General features: G+C 41.0%; 2 protein-coding genes across 4 annotated transcripts; one reads left to right on the top strand and one right to left on the bottom strand.

The window, feature by feature from the left end:
* Positions 1-165: 165 nt before the first annotated feature.
* Positions 166-5,772, bottom strand: cops4 (COP9 constitutive photomorphogenic homolog subunit 4 (Arabidopsis)). The gene is made up of 10 exons (XM_077498199.1): positions 5,655-5,772; positions 4,992-5,071; positions 4,744-4,895; positions 4,279-4,382; positions 4,052-4,205; positions 3,814-3,964; positions 2,978-3,148; positions 1,322-1,437; positions 1,049-1,133; positions 166-579 (listed from the first exon to the last, which is right to left on the bottom strand). The coding sequence occupies exons 1-10, from the start codon at positions 5,726-5,728 to the stop codon at positions 446-448; spliced, it is 1,221 nt and encodes a 406-aa protein (XP_077354325.1). The 5' UTR covers positions 5,729-5,772; the 3' UTR covers positions 166-445.
* Positions 5,773-6,548: 776 nt separating this feature from the next.
* lin54 (lin-54 DREAM MuvB core complex component) lies at positions 6,549-20,884 on the top strand. 3 transcript variants are annotated; one of them, XR_013278791.1, is made up of 16 exons: positions 6,549-6,685; positions 8,990-9,624; positions 11,842-11,953; positions 12,051-12,190; positions 12,937-13,095; positions 13,781-13,976; positions 14,577-14,650; positions 14,722-14,904; positions 15,008-15,102; positions 16,294-16,362; positions 17,013-17,115; positions 17,198-17,335; positions 17,415-17,617; positions 18,813-20,399; positions 20,546-20,585; positions 20,804-20,884. XR_013278791.1 is itself a non-coding variant. In XM_077498102.1 (14 exons), the coding sequence occupies exons 2-14, from the start codon at positions 9,019-9,021 to the stop codon at positions 19,012-19,014; spliced, it is 2,280 nt and encodes a 759-aa protein (XP_077354228.1). In that variant the 5' UTR covers positions 6,549-6,685; positions 8,990-9,018; the 3' UTR covers positions 19,015-20,884. The 3 variants fall into 3 exon arrangements, 1 of the variants encoding a protein (XP_077354228.1); XR_013278790.1 differs by having other exon boundaries at positions 18,813-20,585; XM_077498102.1 differs by having other exon boundaries at positions 18,813-20,884.
* The last annotated feature ends 726 nt before the right edge of the window (positions 20,885-21,610 follow it).

The following is a 21,610-nucleotide window of genomic DNA, read 5'->3' as shown; positions in this document are numbered from 1 at the left end:
AATCGTTATCGTGAGCCTTGTATCGCATATCGTATCGTATCGTGAGGTAGCCAGAGGTTCCCACCTCTAGCTGGAGTCGTCAATTTTGGCTATTATAAGAGCAAGTGACTGATGATTTTGTTGAAAGTCGTTTTTCAGTGCTGTATTGAAAAAGAGCAGATTGAGTTGCTAGCAGTGTGCACATTTAATCACATGTCATGTCAACTCTTGAGTGCAATCACATTGGCCATATTACACGTCGTCAATAAAATGCCAGAGAGCACTTGTGTCATCAACGCAAACATGAGTCACTGCGGGGCACCGGCCAATAAAAATGTGCCTTTGGAATATTCAGCCAATGGGATGTGAACGGTGGAGGGGACATATTTTCCTTTGGCGCACCTTGTGATGATGAGGAAAAAAAAAAGAAAAAAAAGAAAGAAGTGCGCTCGAGGTGGGGCGACTTCTATTGACTCATCTGGGTCTCCATGGCTTGGGCGGCCCACTCGGGAGCTGCCTGTCGGATCTTTTCCAGGAGGTTGTTGACCTGGAAACACAGCGACTGGATCTGCTTGTCCCACGTGGGAAGCGGCTCTCGTGCTGAAAAGCCAGTAACATATCGACATTTTTTTTTATGCAATTTAATTTTCATTAGAAATGTTTTGGCCCTTCTATGTTTAGAGAAGGAAATGTTTTACAGTAGTGAAAAAATGACTAGTATGTTGTATTGTCTTATTAGTGAGGACAAAAAATATATGCACTAGTACATAGTCCAGAAACTGGGTATCAAAAATATTAATAAATGCTCAACAGTCCATCATAACGTTAGTATGAGGGCTCCCCCTGCTGTCCACATAACACATGACACTTCTTGTTTTTGTCAGTGAAGGTGTGCATACTTATGCAACCATATTAATTCAGTTTTATTTTCTACTTCACTTCTGAAAATATGTATTTTACTGCATTGTACAGGTCATAGGCCTCATTCAAGTTTTGGAATATTTCACTTTGGTCTCATTTTCTTTTATATCACAAAAAAAAAAAAAAAAAAAAAAAACACGCCACTCACTCTCAAAGTGCACGATGCCATCAATCTGGTCGATGAACCCGTTCATGCGTCCTTCAGTGATCATTTGCGACGCAATCTTCTCAGCCTGCACATACAACATCAATAATAAATCAATTAGAATTGTAAAGTAACTGAAGATAATAATGTACAGTTGACTGTACTTTGCTCGGGAATCGGTTGTCATGGAACGAGGAAAACGAAATCAACATAGCAACAAATGACGCAATATTTCGGAAGCGGTCACATTTTCCTGCATCTATTGTTCTTTCTCACTTTGGCCGGAGGGATTTCCAAAAGTGCTCCGAGCTCTTCAAAGGTGATGTTGTTGTAAAGTTTACTGGCGGAGAGAAGGTTGTGCTCGATCACAGCTCTGTCCAAGATGCTGGAGCCTGAAGAGAAGTTCGGGGTTAATACGATTTAATAATAAACATGAAATTATATTAAGATAATGTGATGTACAATGGGTTAATATTTTTTTTTTTAAAATGGACAAATACACATCCACATTTTCTCCACTCTTAAAATGGTGCTTCTGAATACCTCTGGCTAGAAAGTGACTAGTTCTATGTGGCCTTCGAGTAGCACTCATGAAAAATAGAGGACGCCTCCGTCATTAATGTTGCTAAGCCCTTCTCTGTGTAATTTGCAAACTACTCTTTTTGAATTAAACAACTGAAACAAGACATGTTCTCCATCTACCAACTCCATCGGCTACCGTTACTGTTCTTGCCACGAACACATTTCCATTTTCAAATCCAAATACAGGTCGTACACACAGGTGCAACTAATGCTGCAACGGATTGACCTGAAAGTTCTTAACTCATTTGCTCCCAATAACATGTAAATACTTTTTTTTTTTTTTTTATGTTTTAAGCGTCCCAAAGACGTATTTATGTTTTTTTGTTTTTGTTTTTTTTATGCTAGAGCAGGGGTGTCAAACATAAGGCCCGGGGGCCGGATCAGGCCCGCAATGGGGTTTAATCCGGCCCGCGAGATGGTTTTGTAAAGTTTAAAAAAAAAAAATAAAAAAAAAAAAGACTGTCGGCCCAATTAATCAGCCGGCTACAATCAAAGCTTATAAATTCATAATTACACAAGTAAGGCTCAGTTGAGCAATGCATCTTGTACATGGAATTGTTCTGAATGTCGTTATTTTAAACACAATTTAAAGTTAGTTTGTTTAAAAAATAAAAACATGAATCAAACACAAACATGCTGAATAAGACACATTCAACTACACATATGACAAGGATTAACGTCCTTATAACTTCATTAACGGCACCCGGCACACAATCAGTGAACAATATACAGGTTTATGCAAAAAAAAATTTAGGACAATATTTGTACAGATGCGCCCCACAATTTAGGGCTGGCCCACAAATAGCGAAAATCTGCATGTAATTGACGGCAATGTTTTACAAATTATTTTACAATTTTACCGATCCGGCCCAATTGCGAATATATTTTCCTACATGTGGCCCCTGAGCTAATATGAGTTTGACACCCCTGTGCTAGAGCATACATAAAGCTTTGATGCAGCCTCTCAACTGCAAAGAACGCTTGCAGAAATGGTAGTTATTACACCAACGGCCAGCAGGTGGCAGCAGAGCAAAGGAGATCAACCAGGGCCATCTAGAAAAAAAGCTAAATTACTTACAATTTTAAATACATTTGTGAAAAATGAAACTTAGCTTTATTCTAATGCTAATTGCTGCAAAACGGAAACAGATAGAAACATACTTTTTTTTTTTCCTGATGAAAGAAGAGACTTTCATCTTTCTTTTGGTCGGTTTCATGCTTTTATAGCAATAGAACACAATATTCTGTGGGCCTTGCAAAATCAGTCAAAATTCAGTAAAACAGCCGGGAGCGAACGGGATTGCGAAATGTGAAAATGGCGGCGAGTGAAATGTGTTAATGGGTACCGACCGTCTGCCGTGGTGGCCTTCTGGTGAGGCATGAGCATGGCCGCAAACTCCTGCAGCTGGTTCCCCCGGATGATGCGGTCCAGATACATTTTCTCCAGAATCCCGTACGCGGCCAGCTGCTGGCAGCGCTCGTCCTTGAAGAGGGTGGCCAACATGCGGGAACGTTGCTGGCCTTGAATACCGCAAAAAATAAAGAGATGACCGTTGACGCAACGCCCTCCCTGCAATTGGTGTTGATGACAACTTAGCACTTTTCTTGCTAGATAGAACAACTTTGTCTCTCCAAAAAAACATCAGACGGCAACTTTGAGCAACTTTTAAAAAGTGACTCTAATGCACACAATTTCCATATGTAGGGAAAATAAATACAAAAATATTTTCTCTGTCAGTTATTTCTTTCCTTCAAATTAGGTATAACATATGCATGAAATAATTATTTGTTGCCAAAAATTAAAATACAAATGAATAATGCAGTGTTCAGGATGTATAGAGGGACAAACTCATCCATGCTGTGAATTAAAAAAAAAAAAAAAAAAAAACATCTATCGCCTAAAAATGTTTTTCAGGAGTAAATATTAATATTAATATACTTTTCTATTAGACGGCACTAACGCCTGATTAAATGAAGCTACCCTCTTATTTTAATATAGTTTCTAGGCAGCAAGATGGCGCCAAAGCAATACTTTTATATTAGAGAGGGCTTTGTCCTTAGCAAAAAAAAAAAAAAAGTGACTTTTCAGTAAATATTTATGCTGTGGCCAAAATTAAAAAATGTTCCCCCACAACACATTTGAGATTGCTAATACTAGCATCCTCTAAAAATGAGTTGACCGTAACCTGCGGACGCCAAAATGGTGCAGTTGAGCGCGTGCTTGAGCGCCTCCAGACGCTCGCTCTCGTGGACGATGGATTTGTAAGACAGCTCGTTGTATCGCTGCGCTGCTTCAATGAACTTCCTCCTGAAGTCGAGGACCCTGGCGTAGCACACCTAAAAAGTGGGAGAGCGGCGCGTTGGTTTGACCAACCGTTTCGGATCAGCGCGCCCCGACGTCCACACTCTCCCCGCCATGCTCGCCTTGTAATGTATTTGCAGCTGCTCGTTGGACGACTCATTCTGAAGTAGCGAGGCTCTGTTGATGTAGGCCTCAGCCTGCACCGGGTCGTCGTCCTCCAGATAGAGGCGGGCTATTTTCAGGTAAGTGTCCAACTTGTAGTCGACATTATATTGCCTAGAGAGGACGGGGAAAAAAGAACGCTTAAAAAGATAGAGGATAAAAAGAAAGGGTGAAAGGACGAGCTTACTTTTGCCCCGTCTCCAGAGGAATGCCGACTAGAACTTGGGCGGCGTTCCTCCAGTCGCCCTCCTTTTCATAAATAGTCGCTAAGTGCTGTCTGATGGAGGCCACCTGCACACAGTTAAGAACATTCTGACAGTCAGGTGGGACCGTCAGACAGGCCACAGACCAACCGACATAGCAAAACGACTGACTGTCATGCCACATGTTTGATTGTTGTAAGTCTATCCCCCAGGAAGATTTGTATTATTAGAACAAAATGGGAGATGTAATACAGTAACAGTGGCCTCTCCTCTGCACTCTCCTCTTTAGCTCACGCCACAGGTTTTCAATGGGGTTGAGGTCTTTTTTTTTATTATATAATTATCAATATGAGAGTATGATTCTGCAATTAAAAACTATATATGTTAAGACCTTTAAGACATTTGAACCAGAGGTAAGTGGCGAGTTGTTACATAAGTGAATAGTTTACCTGCTCCTCAAAGGAAATGACCCTCGGCTGGATCTTCTCTAAGGTGAAGTGATACACCGCCTTGGCCGTGGCGTCGGGCAAGTTGGGCAGATGTGTGCAGAAGTCCGTGAGCAGTTGTCTCGAGATGACTAAACTCACATTTTCATTGACCACTAGGGGGTAAAAAATAAAGAGTAGGAAACTGTATTGTTATGGAGAATGAGTAACACTAGCAAGCGCTTTAAAAGATGAATTAAAATGCTACGTACTTGCTTCAACAAAGGCCTTCAAGGATTCAAGCTGATCTGCATCTGTGAATTGGACAGCCTTTTCCAGGATTTGTCTATATCTTAAAAGGAGATATACAAAATTATGCATTTTTTTTCACAATATAAAACGGTTCTCGTCTCAGCAATATTGATTTTTTAAATGAATAAAAATTCAAAGAATTTGTCGTTCCATCTATTGTCAACCACGACTTCAGTGCTTTTTTTGCCGTGACGTTTCAATATGTGTTTCAAAATTTTAGGATTTTTTCTGGTACTAATTGTATAACGTTCTACATTTTAACAATGTGTGAGCACACTCTAAATTCAACTATATAGTATGTTGTCCATCGTTAAGCTAAAAGTAGTTGCTAGCTACTTAACTGTCAACGTGCAAATAAATGGTGCCGACATGTGTGTCTCTCAGACGCTATTCACGTGGTTACTGTTTTTATTCTTTAATCTACATCGATAAAACGGTTTACATCGCAAATAAATTTCATTCTGAAAAAAAAAAGCTTGCTCAGCAAAGAAGCTAACGTTAGCTTAGCTTGGTTTGTCATGATAACATCGGCACCTTTTTAGTCAAACGGGGTGCTTCATAATCTGTACAAGATGATCGACAGATAAAATGTAAAAAACACGTTTGTGGTAAGCGCCACGTACTTGGCCGAGAGATCTTTGTGGGAGCCAAAAGAATTCATCAGCTGTGCGAGCTCCTGCCGCACTTCGGTGGCCATGGTCGCGCCGTCCCGGTTGTCAACAACGCCGCTTCCGCCGCCGATAGGGGAACTTCCGTTTAGTGACGTCAGATTAAAAATATTTAATTTTTTTTTTATACTCATTATGATTGCAATTATGATTTATATTACCGCCAGATGTTACCTCCAAGTAGCATTTTAAAAATGTTAATATAATTTAAAAAAAGAAGAAGAAAGAAAAAATTATAAAGGGAAAATGCTACTCGCAGTCACCAGATGGTGTAATCCGCCAAGGTTTCATTCCATGGAGGCAACTGGCCTCTTGGTTGTTGAGGATGTTTCACTTTTAACCTAAAAAGACTAAAAAGCTGGGTCATTGGATGAATTAAACTCGTTTATCAAGGTATTGAGAAAAAACCCCATTTCTTTTTTATTCTGTTGAGAGGAGCTCTCTCTCTCTCCCCCTCTCTCTCTCTCTCTCTCTCTCTCTCTCTCTCTCTCTCTCTCTCTCTCTCTGCTTTGCTCCATAAAGACTGGATAACTAAACAAAACTAACCGAAAAGGCACTGTAATCAAACAACTGGTGGTTACTCTTTTTATTGAATTTAATTACATTTAAAATTATAATATAAACAACAAACAAATAACAGAAAAAAAAAATCATGCAGTCAATTCAACATTCAAACAAACTTTCAAGTATATCTGGGTGACACGAAAAACTTAACTGAAATAAATTATTGTACACTCAGATTTCTTATTTTTAACAATGGACAGTACATCAAAATACGATTAAAGATCGATCAAATAAACAACTGTTGGGTAAAGTTCCTTCTCCTACTGTATCTTTAAGAATGACGTACGATGACGTAGGTGGATGAAGGCGTGGCCGACCTGTGAAATGTCAGGGAGGAATGGCGCTCGGCGCGGTATTTTGAACAATCGTCTTTTGCTCTCCTCGTTTCGCCCGCAAACGCTGGCCCGCGTCAGTTAACTCAGGTAAGCGCCACTCGGTGCGGGAGTCTCGCCGCGGCTCCGGCGGAAAACGCCACCATCACGCGCCGGACAGTGTTTTTCAATGTGGGCAAAATAAACGTAGACTGAGCCGAAGCTAGCTCGGGTTAGCCCAGCTTCGTCAAGTTTGCTAGGAGAGTACAGCGAGCAGTTGTGCTCCTCGCCCTGGATGATGCCCGCTTCAAACTGGGGCCCGGCCGGCTGACATCTCCCCTTGTAACACGCCACACAACAAAAAAAACAGTTTCGAGCATTTTGCACCATGAGGCAAAGTTTATCCGCTTTCACGATCACGTCAAGTTGACCAAAGTAGACGCTAACGTTCCGTAGGCGATCACCAAGAAATTTTTTGTTTTGTTTTGTTTTGTTATTTTTGCGGCTGTTGTTTTGGTGTCGTTGTTTAACAACAGTTTTGCATATCCACATTCTTATTTTTTTTCTTGAGTGTTTTTTTACGCAGTACCTTTATATTACTGAGCCCTTAATTTTGACAGATTTAAAATATCTAATACTTTTTTTTTTAAATAACTGCTCGTGTCACAAAGTTACCTATTAAAGTTATTAAAACGCACACACACAACTAACTGAAGTAAATAAAAGACACCACGCTAATTAATGAGTGATACAATTTTTGTTTTCCCAGAAATTCCACTATCGGAATCATGATCTCGAGTGACAGATGGGGAGGAGTTATCGAAAAACTAAATTTAGCCTTGTTCGCCAAGAGTCTTGACCTCTTATCTCACTTGTGCGAACTTTTAGCATACTGTCTGGTGTATTTTTAATTTAATTTATTGAAGTGGGGGATAAATAAATGCAGCACCCTCCCTCCTGTTAGCCTGCTGTTAGCCGCGCAGCTAGCAGGACTGATGACGAGATGAAAATGGCGGATCTTTCGAAATCCAAGCCCGGCCTGAAATAGTAACGCAGCCAAGTAAATAGCTCGCCTCCTGTCTCGTCGTTTCCCCTGGACTGGAGCTTCCTTCCCTGGGTGGTTTTCATTTCTCCGCACACATAATACAACTTTGTGGCTGCTGGTGCAAAAGCAGCCGGTTAGCCATTCGCGAGCCCCTCGGTGGGAAAGACACAAAGATTCTGCCGGGGCGTGATGATGATGATAATGATAATGATGTCGATGTCGTTCACCTCTAATCAGCTGTCAGTCTCTGCTGTAAAGCCTTTCTGTTGACGGTAAAGGATGTTTTATGGCACCTTCAAGTTAGAAAAGATGACATTTTTGGGTGGGTGGGCTAATGTTAGCTAGGCCACCCTGGCTGGTTTGTTTACGTTCTGCTCAAAGCTTCCAAACCGGAACACAAACGCTTTTGAACAAGGCAGCTGTGCTTACTTTTCAACATTATCAACACATTGACGATTGTGGATTATTAATATTGTGGAAAAGTCTGTTGTTTTGGATCCTAGTACTATTACAACTCTGAACTTTAACCTCTTGTATAGGCCCACCTCGCATTTAATAAATTTTGTCAATAATTTCAGCCGTATGCTTCCTTTATTGGCTCGATGGTATGAATAAACTTCTCTGAGAATGAACTACAAAATGCTCTTGCTTATCTGCATTTTTTGCTTAAATAACATCAGAATTGCTTCTGAGTGGCAAATTCTCAGATGACACCAAATGTATTAACCAGTCAAGCTGTTTATTGCCACTGTCAGTTGAAGATTATTGTCGAACAATATTACACAAAGAGATTTATTTGACCTAGTGGCATGGTGAGGGAGTGGTTAGCACGTCCGCCTCCCAGTACTGAGGACTCGGGTTCGAGTCCAGGCTCCATCCAGCCTTCCTGGGTGGAGTTTGCATGTTCTCCCCGTGTCTGCGTGGGTCTTCTCCGGGTACTCCAGTCTCCTCCCACATTCCAAAGACAGGCCAAACCACATAACTGTGCCTAATGGAAGTCTAATGGAAGAAGAAAGGTTGATGCTAACACAATGTAAAACGTCTTTTGAAACTAGCATTGATGTCGCAGTGTTATTATAACCCTATAAGCAACGGGTATTTGAACACAAACATTAGCAACACATAGTTGTGATTTTTCATTTATTAATATGTACAGAACATGTATTGACACAAAATTGACAAGCTTATTCTTTATCATCTCTGATTAACATGACCCTCTCCTCTATGTGTATCTGAATGTCAATATTGTACTGCCCCCAAGTGGCCAATGTTTGCACACCAGAAGGATCTGCACAATGTCTTTTGAATTGTAGCAAAAATGTGTTTGCTGTGTGGTGTAACAAACGTAACAAACGTTTGTTTTGTTAAAGGTGTACCGGGGTGCTGAGTCGTCGTCAACATGGACGTGGTGTCGCCCGACCTCAACAGCCTCCTTCCTGACGAAATCATGGACATGGAGGCCATTGAGGAGGCGTCTCAGTCCAGCCAAGACGCATCTGTCGCCATGGAAACGGACACTCCCCCGGAGAGCGCCGGCGCGCCGATTGAACGCGCCGGCGTTGCCGTCTCTTTTTCCGGCGTGTCCTCCCCGCTCGTGACCCTAAGACCGGCGCTGGCCACCTCCGCCGCCACCACCAAGACCACGGACAGCGTCACGGGGACGGCGGTCACCACGAGCGCCTTGCAGAAGCTCGCGGTGCCGCTCGGCATCTCCGCCGCCAACCACCAGATCATCCTCAGCAAGGTGGCTTCGGCACAGGCCTCCGAGGCGGCGCGTTCGCTGGGGGGCCAAAAGCTCCTGGTGACCACCATCGGGAAGACCGGGCAGCCCATCGTGCTGCAGCTGCCCCACGCCGCCGCCAAGGCCGGAGGAGTGGCGGGCGTGGCCGACGCCAAGTCCATCAAGTTGGTGACCTTCGGCGGGAGGTCGGATTTGAAGCCGGTCGTTGGGAGCGCAGCCGGTCAGGTGGCCGCCTTACAAGGGCAGCAGCTCAAAACTGTGCAGGTTGGTTCAGATGAGAACAATCACCCTTAAACTAAACTAGAAACAAAGAGAATTATGGGTTTTTGTTTTTAAAACAGCCTTTGCTTTAGACATCTCTGGTAGCTTAGTGCTCACGTGGTCTAACAGAGTTATAACATTGTCAGATTTTTTTTTTTTTTTTTTTTTTTTCGCTTGATTTTGGGGAGAAAAAACTTCCAAATCTATTTTAGTTTTGGTGCAGCACAAAATCTAATAATGCAAACAAAATAAATTTACAGGGATCCTACATCTTAAGGCAAGTTAAATTCAATACTTTTTTTAAGACTTCCAACTGGAATCAAAATTTGTTTTGTTTGTTTCTCTCATGGTTACTACAACCCGTAGCCAAAAGTATGGAATCACCAGCCTTGGACGAGCACTCACTCGTGTTTCTGAAAGCCAAGATGTTGCACTTTGGAATGACCTTACAACTGTTTCATGTTTTTTTTTATTCTGAGTTTGATCTCCAGAAATAAAACGTCTGAGTGAGTGCTCGTCCAAGACTGGTGATTCCATACCTTTTTCTGGGGGCTGTATACACAAGAATGCTCAGTAGAAAGACTTTAAGCCAAATGATATTTCACTTCAATCAAAACAAAATTGAAAGGGTGTGCATTAAAGCGCCCCATGATGCTGGTCTCTTTATGACAGCTTGTCTAGTTATGTATCTGTATAATGTACTTGCATGAGCCTTTTGTGTTTTGTTGTGTTATTTGGCTGTGGTTTTGAGAAGTAAGTTTGTCTCTCTCGTTCTCACTCGTAGTGTGTTGATTCACTCGGCTGCCGTTTGTCCGTCTCCCGTGGACTCCATTCCAGCTCAGGAATATTGACGTAAATGTTTTGAGTGTTCACATGTTCCCTGTGATTGACGGGCGAACAATCCAGGGTGTACTGTAGTCTGGTCTGCGGGTCAAGTTTTACGAAATAGACGGATGAGTCTGTGAGTGCGTTTTCAGATGACCTTTTTTTTCATTTCTACCCAAATTGGAAGTGAATTTACTTGTATATCAAATGCATTTTTTTCCTTTTGAAATTAATTGAAATGTTACTACGTTGCAAACCTTAACCAAAAAAAAGTTGCGTTGTTTTTTTATAAAAAAAAAAAAAAAAAAAAACACACTTTGTAATTTAAACATAAAAGTGAATGCAATGAAAAAAAAAACCCAACTATATTTGTGTATTGGATATCTACCTGTAAGGGGCGTGGCCTCGTGAGTGACATTCAGTAACTGAAATTAGGCTGGCTCGTTAGTTGATTGTGATCCTATTGTATGTGACTCCGTGGGCTACAACAGTGCTTTGCAAGTGTTCTCATTTTGTACGCATTTGCGTGTTGGTCCCGTTAAAGCAGGGGTGTCCAAACGTTTTCATTTGAGGGCCACATACAGAAAATCAGAAGCACGCAAGGGCCGCATAATGTTATGAAGAGAAATTGTTTAGTCCTAAAAATTCTACAAATAATTTATTTGTGCTTTTGCATATTTAGAAGAAAAATGCTACAGTATAGAAACCATTTTATTTGTAATATGGCAGTAGGGTTATTATAGTTTTTGTAATTTTTATTTTAGTTCTTTATTAGTTTTCAGGGTGGGTCTGTTTTTATTAGTTTTAGTTTTTTAATAAATGCTTAGTTTTAGTTAGTTTCAGTATTATTATTAGTTAAAAAAAAAAAAGTGTATTACTTGTGCGCAATATTTAAAAAAAAAAAAAAAAAACACCATGGGAGTGACGTCATCTGAAGGTGCTTTTCTATTGGCTGCTGCTAGATGACGTCACTTCTGTGTGACATTCTTTCAAACATCTTTATTCTGGTTGATGTCAAAATAAATCTACAAAAAGTTACACCAAAGACTAAAACGAAGGACATTTTTGCTATAATTGTAGTTGGTTTTGTAAACATAAAATGTAATTTCAGTTAGTTTTCGTTTTTACTTTATTTCGTTAACGAAATTGTTTGAATTTTTGTTTATTTTGTGAGTTTTAGTTAACTAAAATAACCTTGAATAGCACCTGTATTTTTTTGACTCCCTCCCTTCTTACTTTGACCATCTCCAAACATTTTTGTTTTGTTTATTTTATTTGAACTGAGTCAAATGTCATTTTTAGCATATGTCGCGGGCCACTAAAAAAAAATGGACGGCGGGCCGTAGTTTGGACACCAATGGACTAGACATTAACACGGTTGTTTGTCACGAACAGATCGCAAAGAAAACGCCGGTGTCGGCCGCCCCGCCCATCAAGTTCATCATCAACAAACCGGTGAACAGCAAAGCGTTGAGTCCTCAGACGTCCGGCGCTCCCGTCGTCGCGGGTGAGTGGAGCGACCCGCGTTCGGATCACGCCGCAATCGAAACTTTTCACACAACCGTCCTCACAGCAGTTCGCGATTCGGCGTCTCCCTTTTGCAGGACGCGTCCTGGCGCACAATTCGCCAGCGCTGCCTCAGAGGACTATCACGCTCGCAGAGTCCCCGCACAACGCCACCATCAGCATCCAAAGCATCGCCGGCAAAAAGATCGCCATCTCGCCACTCAAGACCCCCAGCAAGGTTCGTCACGAGTTTTAACTGTAAAACTGACACATAAAGACAAAAGAGAGCCAACCGTTGTACTTTTAAATAGGGATGGAACGATAACCAAACATCACGATACGATATGAAGGTCAAGATACGATAATTATCACAATATTGTGGGGGCGTTGGCGCTATTTAAAAAAGATCACAATATTGTAAAAAAAAAAAAAAAAAAAAAATGTATACAATATTGTGCTTTTGTATTTGGGCTTTTATATTGTGCATATAAACCACCTACAATCTCATAACAATATTGAGGTGCTTACTTGCTAATGCAAGCACACATTGATTGCTTCACAAGCAAATTGGGTTCCCCTTCATCTGACAATTAGCATAGATTTTAAACATAGAAGGCCAAAACATCCCTAATGAAAATTAAATTGCACTAATAAAATAGCCACTAGAGAGTGCTAGAACTGCACAAATGGAAATCAACCGGACTTTCTTAACAGATGTGTTCCTTTTAAATATGCATGACGACAACCATATTGTGGCAGTTTTAATGTCACGATGTTGCCCTTATCGTGACATCCCTACTTTTAAACTTCAGAATGATTTAGTCTAACAAAAGCACACTAGCTTCATGCTAACGTAAAATGCTAAACGGAAATGAGCGTAGCTGTTAAATGCTGCCTAATAAGTTGCAGCACAACTACACAGAGAATTTGGAAGAATTTTGGCCAATGTTGGTATTTGATTGCGCTTTGTTGTTTTTCCCGCAGGTGACGGTGGTGTCTGTGGCGTCCCCGACCTCCGCCGGGGCCACTCAGAAGTCCGTGGCGCTGCCGGTCAGCGTGGCTCTCGGCCAGCAGATCCTCTCGATGCAGCAGTCGACGTCGGTGTCGCCCGTCAAGGTGGCCACCAGCCAGGCAACGGTGCAGGTAAATGATTTCAGTTTTTCTTTGTGCTGCTTTTTCTTCAGGGCTGTAAATGTAAATCACTTATTTAGCCCATTATAGCAATAAAAATGTAATATTTTGTCATTAACTCATTCACTCCCAGCCATTTTTATGTTCTATTGCTATAAAAACATGGAACCTACCAAAAGAAAAATGTGTCTCTTCTTTCATCAGGGAGAAGAAGAAAAAAAAAAAAAAAAAAAGTACGGTGTATTTTTTAGCTGTTTTTATGTTTTGTAGCATTTAGTATTAGAATTAACTAAGTTTCATCATTATTCACAAACCTGTTGAAAATACTGGGAAAAAAAGAGCTTGCTGCAAAATGGACCTGGTTGATCTCTTATACTTTTTGCTGCCACCTGCTGGCCGTTTGTTTTTGTTTTTTTTTGTTTTTTGTTTTTTTGTAATAACTACCATCGCGTTAAGCGACCACTTCAGGTTAGAAACTGCATCAAAGCCTTCATACAAAAACTCTAGCAAACAAAAACCTAAAAAACGTATAAATACGTTTTTGGGAGTGAATGAGTTAATTAATTCGATACTTTCATTATTTTTTACGTATAATTAGTACCTCAAAATCTCAGAACTCCTTGACTGTTCTTGTTGATGTCCAATTATGTTCAGGAAATTTGCTTCCCTTTCATAAATGTTTTGTCCCCGTTCCCAGAACATCAAATCGGTCAAGCCGGTGGCTGTGGGCGGCTCCCAGTTCAAGACCATCATCCCGCTGGCAGCAGCGCAGGCCAACATGCAGCAAATCCAGGTGCCGGGAAGCCGCTTCCATTACGTCCGCCTGGTCACCGCCACCACGGCCAGCGGTGCCGTGCAGCCCAGCGCTCCCAGCAGCAGTGCCGTGCAGACAGGTGACGCAAAGAAATCGTTTTAACGCATTTGCTCCCAATGACGTGTAAATACGTTTTTTTTAAATGTTCTAAGTGTCCCAAAGACGTATTTATACGTTTTTTTTTTTTTTTTTTTTTTTTTTTTATGCTAGAGCATACAGAAGGCTTTGATGCAGCCTCTCAACTGCAAAGAACGGTTGCAGAAATGGTAGTTATTACACAAACGGCCAGCAGGTGGCAGCAGAGCAAAGGAGATCGACCAGGGCCATGCAGAAAAAAAGCTAAATTACTTTGAATTTTAAATAGATTTGTGAAAACTGATGTAACTTAGCTCTCTTCTAATGCTAATTGCTGCAAAACGGAAACAGATAGAAACATCCTTTTCTTTTCTTTTTTTTCCCTGATTAAAGAAGAGACTTTAATCTTTCTTTTGATAGGTTCCATGCATTTATAGCCATAAAACACAATATTCTGTGGGCCTTGCAAAATCAGTCAAAATCCAGTAAAACAGCCGGGAGCGAGCGGGATTGCGAAACGTGAAAATGGCGGCGAGTGAATGAGTTAAGGGGGGCAAAAAACAAAACAAAAAACAGACTAATGTAAAGGTGATGTGTCCCACAGCTAAACCCATGGTGGTCGGCACGGGTGCGGTGAGGATGTCGGTCCCCATCGTGACAGCGCAGACGGTCAAGCAGGTAACTTAACGCCCAGCACCTCAAACGCTTCGTCCAAGCGGGTCTAACGCCACGCACCGCCCCGCCCACAGGTGGCGCCCAAGCCACTCCCATCGGGATCCCAGGTGGTCGGCGGCACGCCGAGCCAGCAGCGCCTCATCATGCCCGCCACGGCGCTGCCGCAGATCCAGCCCAACTTCGCCAACCTGCCGCCGGGCACCGTCCTGGCGCCGGCGCCGGGCTACACCGTGTTGCCGGCGCAGTACGTCACGCAGGTTTGGTGGCTTTATTTGTGTATTTTATTTTTATTTCGTCATTCCCAAAACTTAAGAGTGCCACGTGACGTGATTTTGACGCATGGATGTGTTTGTCGTGAAGCTGCAGCAGGCGCCGATCGTGACCCTCGCCAATAACTCCACTTTTTCCACCTCCGCCGCCTCCGTCCAGACTCAGTCCCGGCTCCCGCTCAATGGGTGAGTAGCCAACTCGACCTTTACTTGGGCGTGTAAAATAAGTCAAATTTATTTATATACTGTCACACTTTTCACAGAGAGGAATGACAAATTGCTGATACTTGAAACGTTTCCATACTTGCCAAAATGACTAATCGCATATGGGGAAAGAAGAGTGTATATTTTGTGCGTTTCTTGAATGCCGGAGGGATGGTAACACACTCAAGAAGAAGAGCTGCTCTATGTTCCACACTACTCTATGCTTGCCCGTAGTGCTGCACGATATTGGAAAAACATGCGTTGTAGTTGCTGAATATAGCAATATCGATATTATTGCGATATTGAACTCATTATCTAATGAAAGAATTAAAAAAAAATTCATGTGGTAAAATAATCAAACTCAATGTATTCTTAATTAATTTCACCTCTCGATAATGTTCAACTATTGTTTGGCAGTGCACATTTTTGTTAAGTACACTATGTTTTGCATTTGCATTATTAGGGTTGGAACACCCATGGAACTCGGGGCGTGGAAACCAAATAAAAAGAGAGGCTGAGGAGAGGATTCTTCAGAAAGTGCAGGAGTGATTTGTATCAGTCAGTTCCTCTCCGCGTCAGCTTTGAAGTGTCTTCTCTCCTTTTTTGTCAAGTTTAAAAAAATGTCAAACGGACAGTCTGACTGATCAAATTCACATAAAAGCTAAAAATATATATATATCAAACTTATTGCATGTCTTTGCGATATTCATATTGCATAGGCCAATATCGCGATATCGATATTTTTTCGATATATTGTGCAGCCCTACTTGCAATACATTTTTTTTCCTCCCCCAATTAGAAATGCTTTGCACTGTTTGGGGGGTACATGGCTGGAAAAAGTATTTCACGGGGGGTACGTCACTAAAAACAGGTTGAGAACCACTGGTTTAAAAAAATATATTTATAAATAAAAAGTTATATGGCACTTGTCGAGGTTAGATTAGCGGGTGCACTGGAGCCTACCACAGCAGATTTTGGACAAGAGAAATTTTTTGGGCGGGTTGAGTGGAAATTCTTGTTTCTTTTTAGATATGGGAAAAATGCATTTGTAGCATTGATGCAGATCTATGTTGTTTCCAATCACAGTGATTTGGTCTTCATGTGGTGCCTATATTTTTACAAGTTTGATTATTGTTACATCTTGTGAAAGTGTGAAAACTTGGTTCCACGCAGTATGTCGGCAGAGGCGACGTCGCGGCCGAGGAAACCCTGCAACTGCACCAAGTCCCAGTGTCTCAAGCTGTGAGTATGACGATGCTTTTGCGATGAAGCCTGTTTAGCATTTCAGTATTAGTTTCAATATTCATCACGATTATTTTTTGTAATAATTGATTATTATTATCATGATTATTTGTTGGTACAAAACAAGAAAATTAGAAAATTCTTTGAAACTATTATGAAAGTTCCTTTTTGGATGAAACAAAATGTATTAAATTATTTATTTTTAAAATTTTAAAACGTTTTTAAAGAGGTTTAAATTTAAACAACTCAAAATTGTTATGATTATTATTATGTTTATGTTTATGATTATGCTGGTTTTGTAATTGTGGAGTGTGATAATTGAATTTTGATTAATTGAAGCCCAAGTGGACAAAAAAATAATAATACCTGCATTATGCATAAAGCTGTAAAATATATATCGATAGGAAAAATATAAATATATGGTCACCACTTTGTGGATTTTTGGTCTGTCTCGGACCGAACTGTAAAGACTTTTGGACCTCATCATCATCTCCAGCTAAAAGAAAACCATTCCAGTCCAAATACCTTCCAAATATTTTCCTAGTTGTCTTTTTGAAGGTGATGAGAAGTCATCCCTGGCGTACTTCAATATAACTTTGGAGAATGTGTATGAACAAAATACTTTTTCTCCTTTGAAATCCTCTCCCAAGATATTGCGACTGCTTCGCAAACGGCGAGTTCTGCAACAACTGCAACTGCAACAACTGCTTCAACAACCTGGAGCACGAGTCCGAGCGCTCCAAAGCCATCAAGGTAAGTCGCCGCTTTGGCGTTTTTTTTGTGCCACGCCGGGACCGAGCCGTGACGGTTGGCCCGTTTTGTGGCGCGCCCGCAGACGTGTTTGGACCGCAACCCGGAGGCCTTCAAGCCCAAGATCGGCAAAGGCAAAGAGGGCGAGTCGGACCGGCGCCACAGTAAAGGCTGCAACTGCAAACGCTCGGGTTGCCTGAAGAACTACTGCGAGTGCTACGAGGCGAGTCTCCCAAACCGGCGCCGCCTCCAAAAGTGACAAAACGTCTCAAAATCCCTCCTCCTCCTCTTTCTCGGGCCAGGCCAAGATCATGTGCTCGTCCATCTGCAAGTGCGTCGGCTGCAAGAACTTCGAGGAGAGCCCGGAGAGGAAGACGCTCATGCACCTGGCCGACGCCGCCGAGGTGAGGGTCCAGCAGCAGACGGCGGCCAAGACCAAGCTCTCCTCGCAGATCTCGGACCTGCTCATGAGGACCACGCCCATCATCTCCAGCGGCGGCGGCAGGTAACAAAACTTTTGGAGGGGGGGGGATATATATATATATTTTCTATCCTCAAATGCTATTACATCCTCTAACACATAAAATATGTCAATACACCTGTTCCATCACTCAAAAAAATATTTGTTAAAGCGATACACCACTTATTAACACATTCACTGCCATAGACGGCTTTAGACGTCAAAGATTCATTTTTTTCCTGCACACCCAATAAAACAATGTGCAAAAAAGCTTTTTCGTTATGCATCAACTTGGTATTAAAGCAACAACAGTAAATTTCAGCGTTTACTACACATAGTTAATAAAAAAAAAAAAAACTTGTGTAGTCTCCAAGAATATTCAAAACATGTGGACACCCAACTTTAACACATTCACTGCCATAGACGGTTTTAGACGTCAAAGATTTTTTTTTGTCCTGGACTGGCAGTGAATGAGTTAATAGGCATGTAACGATTTTTTTTTTATTTTTTTTTTTTGTCATTTTGTAAAGATTTCTCAGGAGCATGTGCAACGTAAGAAATTGCACTCTAGATATGTTACGCATGCACTTGAACCCTGCATATCACATTAGCGTTTTTATAAAAATAAAAAAATTAGTGTCTCCCGGATACTGTACTTTATAACTTAAAAAAAGTAAAGTTTTTTTTTTCACATCCTCCATCACTAAAATATCATTTAAAGACACATAAAAAAAAACTCATCTTCCATCACCTTGAAGAGAATTGGAGAAAACATCCTAATCACTGCTAAAACACTTTTTTTGAAGTTTGAAGTTTATTGTTTACATGTTCAATAAACTTAAAAAAAAAAAAAAAACATTTTAGGCCCTCCAGCTGCATCACTTAAAACAAACAAACACTTATGACAGTGTCAGGGTTACCTGTTTGACATCTATTAAACACGACACAAAAAGTAGAGAAGACACTCAGTTCAGGCCTCACAAGGAGAGAGGAGAGGAACTGACTGACACAATTCACTCCTGCACTGTCTGAAGATTCCTCTTCTCACCCTCTCTATTTATTTGTTTTTCCATGCCCTTTACACATGTTCCAACCCTAAAAAATGCAAATGCAAGGCATAGTTGGAACACATTGTACTTGTTTGTCTGTGTTGTGCATGTGAGTAGAAGATTTACAATTTTTCCTACAGGCAGGAAGAATTAGATTAATAGATGATTGCATTCATTTGTCCTCCTTCCAGGCTCCCGTACACGTTCGTGACGAAGGAGGTGCTGGAGGCCACGTGCGAGTGCCTCCTGGAGCAGGCCAAGTGGGCGGAGCAGACGCGGCAGCCCCAGGCGGAGGCCGAGCGTTTGATCCTGGAGGAGTTCGGACACTGTCTCATGAGGATCATCAACTCGGCGGCCAAAGCCAAAGCGGACTGCGCCGCCATCAACAGCTAGGCTCCGAACAATGGCCGCCGCTTTGGAACGGACACGCGCGCGCGCGAGCGAAACATCAGAGACGCTCACCTTCGCGCAAAGGAAGCGATGCGCTTCCAGCTTTTATTTCCCCTCTTTTTATACTCTTGTGCTTTTCATCTTTCCTATCTGAAGTTTTATGGCGTGTCAAATGGCTTATTTGTTGCTCGCACTAGAGAAAATGCAAACCGTTTTTGATATTTATTTTGGCAATTATTTGTAATTAGTTAGTGCTAATCTTGTGTTGCTTACACTGTTTAATTATTATTATTATTATTGTTGTTGTTGTCATTATTCATATTATTAACCGAGGATAGGCTACATCTATTCAGAATCTGTGCACATATGGCACTTCTCAAAAATATAAAATGCTATCCAAACATTTGCAATCCTCATAATAAGCAAAATAATGTTGTTGTTTTTTTTTTTTGGGGGGGGGGGGGGGGGGTATACAATCCAAGTCCAGAACCACAAAAAAAATTAAGACATCAAAAACTGGCAGCAATTGGTTGTGGCGTGTGCCTTTTATACATGGTGGTGGAACACAGTATAACTTACCAGTTTTTAATACCTTAAAACCACCTAAAAAAATAATAATCTTTGATTCATGCTTTTATCGTTTGTCACTCAGAATCCTTGTTATAAAGAACATCTCAACAGTACAGCAGTCTTGTGGGAAATTGTGTACATTTAATTATACAAAAATAATAATAATTACCTACTATCTATTTATTTTCACAAAACAAAACGTGATTTGTTCGAGTCAAGGCTCGGACCTTCCTGGGTGGAGTTTGCATGTTATTCCCGTGCCTGCGTGGGTCTTCTCCGGGTGCTCCGGTCTCCTCCCACATTCCAAAGACATGCATGGCAGGTTAATTGGGCGCTCCGAATTGTCCCGTCGGTGTGCGTGTGAGTGTGGATGCTTGTTCGTCTCTGTGTGCCCTGCGATTGTCCCCCGCCTACTGCCCAGAGCCAGCTGAGATAGGCGCCAGCGACCCTTGTGAGGAATAAGCGGTCAAGAAAATAGATGGATGGATGGAAAACGTGATTTTGTTTGTTTCTGTTGTGCTTATTACACCCGTACAGTAGGTGGCACTATTAAACATCCAGGTACACAACTTGATTAAAAGTACTTTCTCTAGTTTTACTCATCGCTCGAGGGCTTGAATGATGACTCTGTGGCTTACAGACACATTTAGCAGCTGGCTAGTCCGTCATACAGCTATGTTTAGCTTTTTTTTTCTTTTTTTCTTTTTTTTTTTTTAATTATAATTTTAATAACTGTCGAAGAAGAGCACGAGGGAGCGAAGAAGAAAGGATAGAAGCGTCCGCCATGACAACATGGCGCCGTGGACGCACATTGCACAGTACGTAAAAATGTCTACTTTTTAGGTTTTTATTGTGAAGTGAATATTGAGTGTAGCGGAGAAGTTCTACTCCACGGCATGATGTGTTTTATATACAAATACTTTGTTCTTATCTTCCCGGAAATGTCATCGTATTATCTTTCCAGTCTGCGAAGCGCTCACAATGCAACCGTGTAGACCAGAAAAGTAAGTACTGTACGTATTTTATATTATCATGCGGATTGGTGCGACTTAATAGCCATCCCAATGATTATAACAATCACTACCCATCTGACCCATTCGCAAATATGGGGAAGATTATACACGACGTAATGAGGGTTTGGGGCATTTAGCTCAAAAGTACGTGTAAAAAAAAATGTTTTAAAGATTTTTAATCACTTGTTTTGCACTTTATGTTCTTACAGAGTTGTCCTGAAGCGACCATGGAAGTGTGTCTGTTTATGTGTTGATTATTAACCAAATAAAGAATGAATGTATCAACTCCACTTTTGTGTTATGTTTTGTTCAAATAAACATTTACTCTGACGAGAGCTTCGTGTACAAAAGTGTCATTGATGAACAATGAAGCGCTTGTGCAGAAATACTGGCAAGCGAACAAAGGAGGCGTCTGACCTTAAATTCACCCACCTGCATGGCAACGGACAAAGACAACTTTTGCTTTGTAAAAAAAAAAAAAAAAAAAAGTGTACAAGCATAATCGCCTTCCACCATGACCTAAAACATTGTCTTGTGTCAGTGATCTTGTAACACAAAACATTTTAAGTTTTTTTTTTTTTTTTTTAATTAAGCGTTCTCTTTCAACTTTTATTGCAATATTAGATTATATTATAGGGTAGGGATTGCTACACAAATGGCACCCATGGACAAGGCTTCAACTTGAAAATGCATAATGTTGCAGTGGCTTAAAATATTAGACCGTTTTTAGGAGTATACCCTACGCATTTTTATGCCGGTTAAGTATTTGTTACCAAAAAAAGAAGTAAGACTAGCAAATGTCCACATGAATTTAAAACAACGCAATAGTGCTTGAAAAAATTGTAATTTTGTGCTTTCTTTACCGAATGTTTTTTTTTGGGGGGGGGGGGTTCAACTATGACAGATCGTTTGAAAAAGAATATTATTTGATTAATCTGTTAATTTATCTTGCTAAGTTTTATATTCATAAATGTAAATATGCAAAATCGAAACCCATTTTTTTTCTGTTTATGAAA

The sequence above is a fragment of the Festucalex cinctus genome, chromosome 15, assembly GCF_051991245.1.
Source record: "Festucalex cinctus isolate MCC-2025b chromosome 15, RoL_Fcin_1.0, whole genome shotgun sequence".
Taxonomy (NCBI): domain Eukaryota; kingdom Metazoa; phylum Chordata; class Actinopteri; order Syngnathiformes; family Syngnathidae; genus Festucalex; species Festucalex cinctus.
The sequence above is the reverse complement of the archived record's forward strand: the minus strand, read 5'-3'. Positions and strand labels throughout refer to the sequence as shown.

Bases quoted from the DNA above. Each gene is read 5' to 3' on its own strand.
- lin54 (XM_077498102.1), top strand. From the start codon at position 9,019: ATGGACGTGGTGTCGCCCGACCTCAACAGCCTCCTTCCTGACGAAATC. The intron at 11,954-12,050 runs GTGAGTGGAGCG...TCCCTTTTGCAG, and splicing joins CGGCGCTCCCGTCGTCGCGG to GACGCGTCCTGGCGCACAAT. The intron at 14,651-14,721 runs GTAACTTAACGC...CCCCGCCCACAG, and splicing joins CAGCGCAGACGGTCAAGCAG to GTGGCGCCCAAGCCACTCCC.
- cops4 (XM_077498199.1), bottom strand. From the start codon at position 5,728: ATGGCCACCGAAGTGCGGCAGGAGCTCGCACAGCTGATGAATTCTTTT. The intron at 4,383-4,743 runs GTAAACTATTCA...AACTGTGTGCAG, and splicing joins TCATTTCCTTTGAGGAGCAG to GTGGCCTCCATCAGACAGCA. The intron at 1,134-1,321 runs GTGAGAAAGAAC...TTGTATGTGCAG, and splicing joins TGGAAATCCCTCCGGCCAAA to GCTGAGAAGATTGCGTCGCA.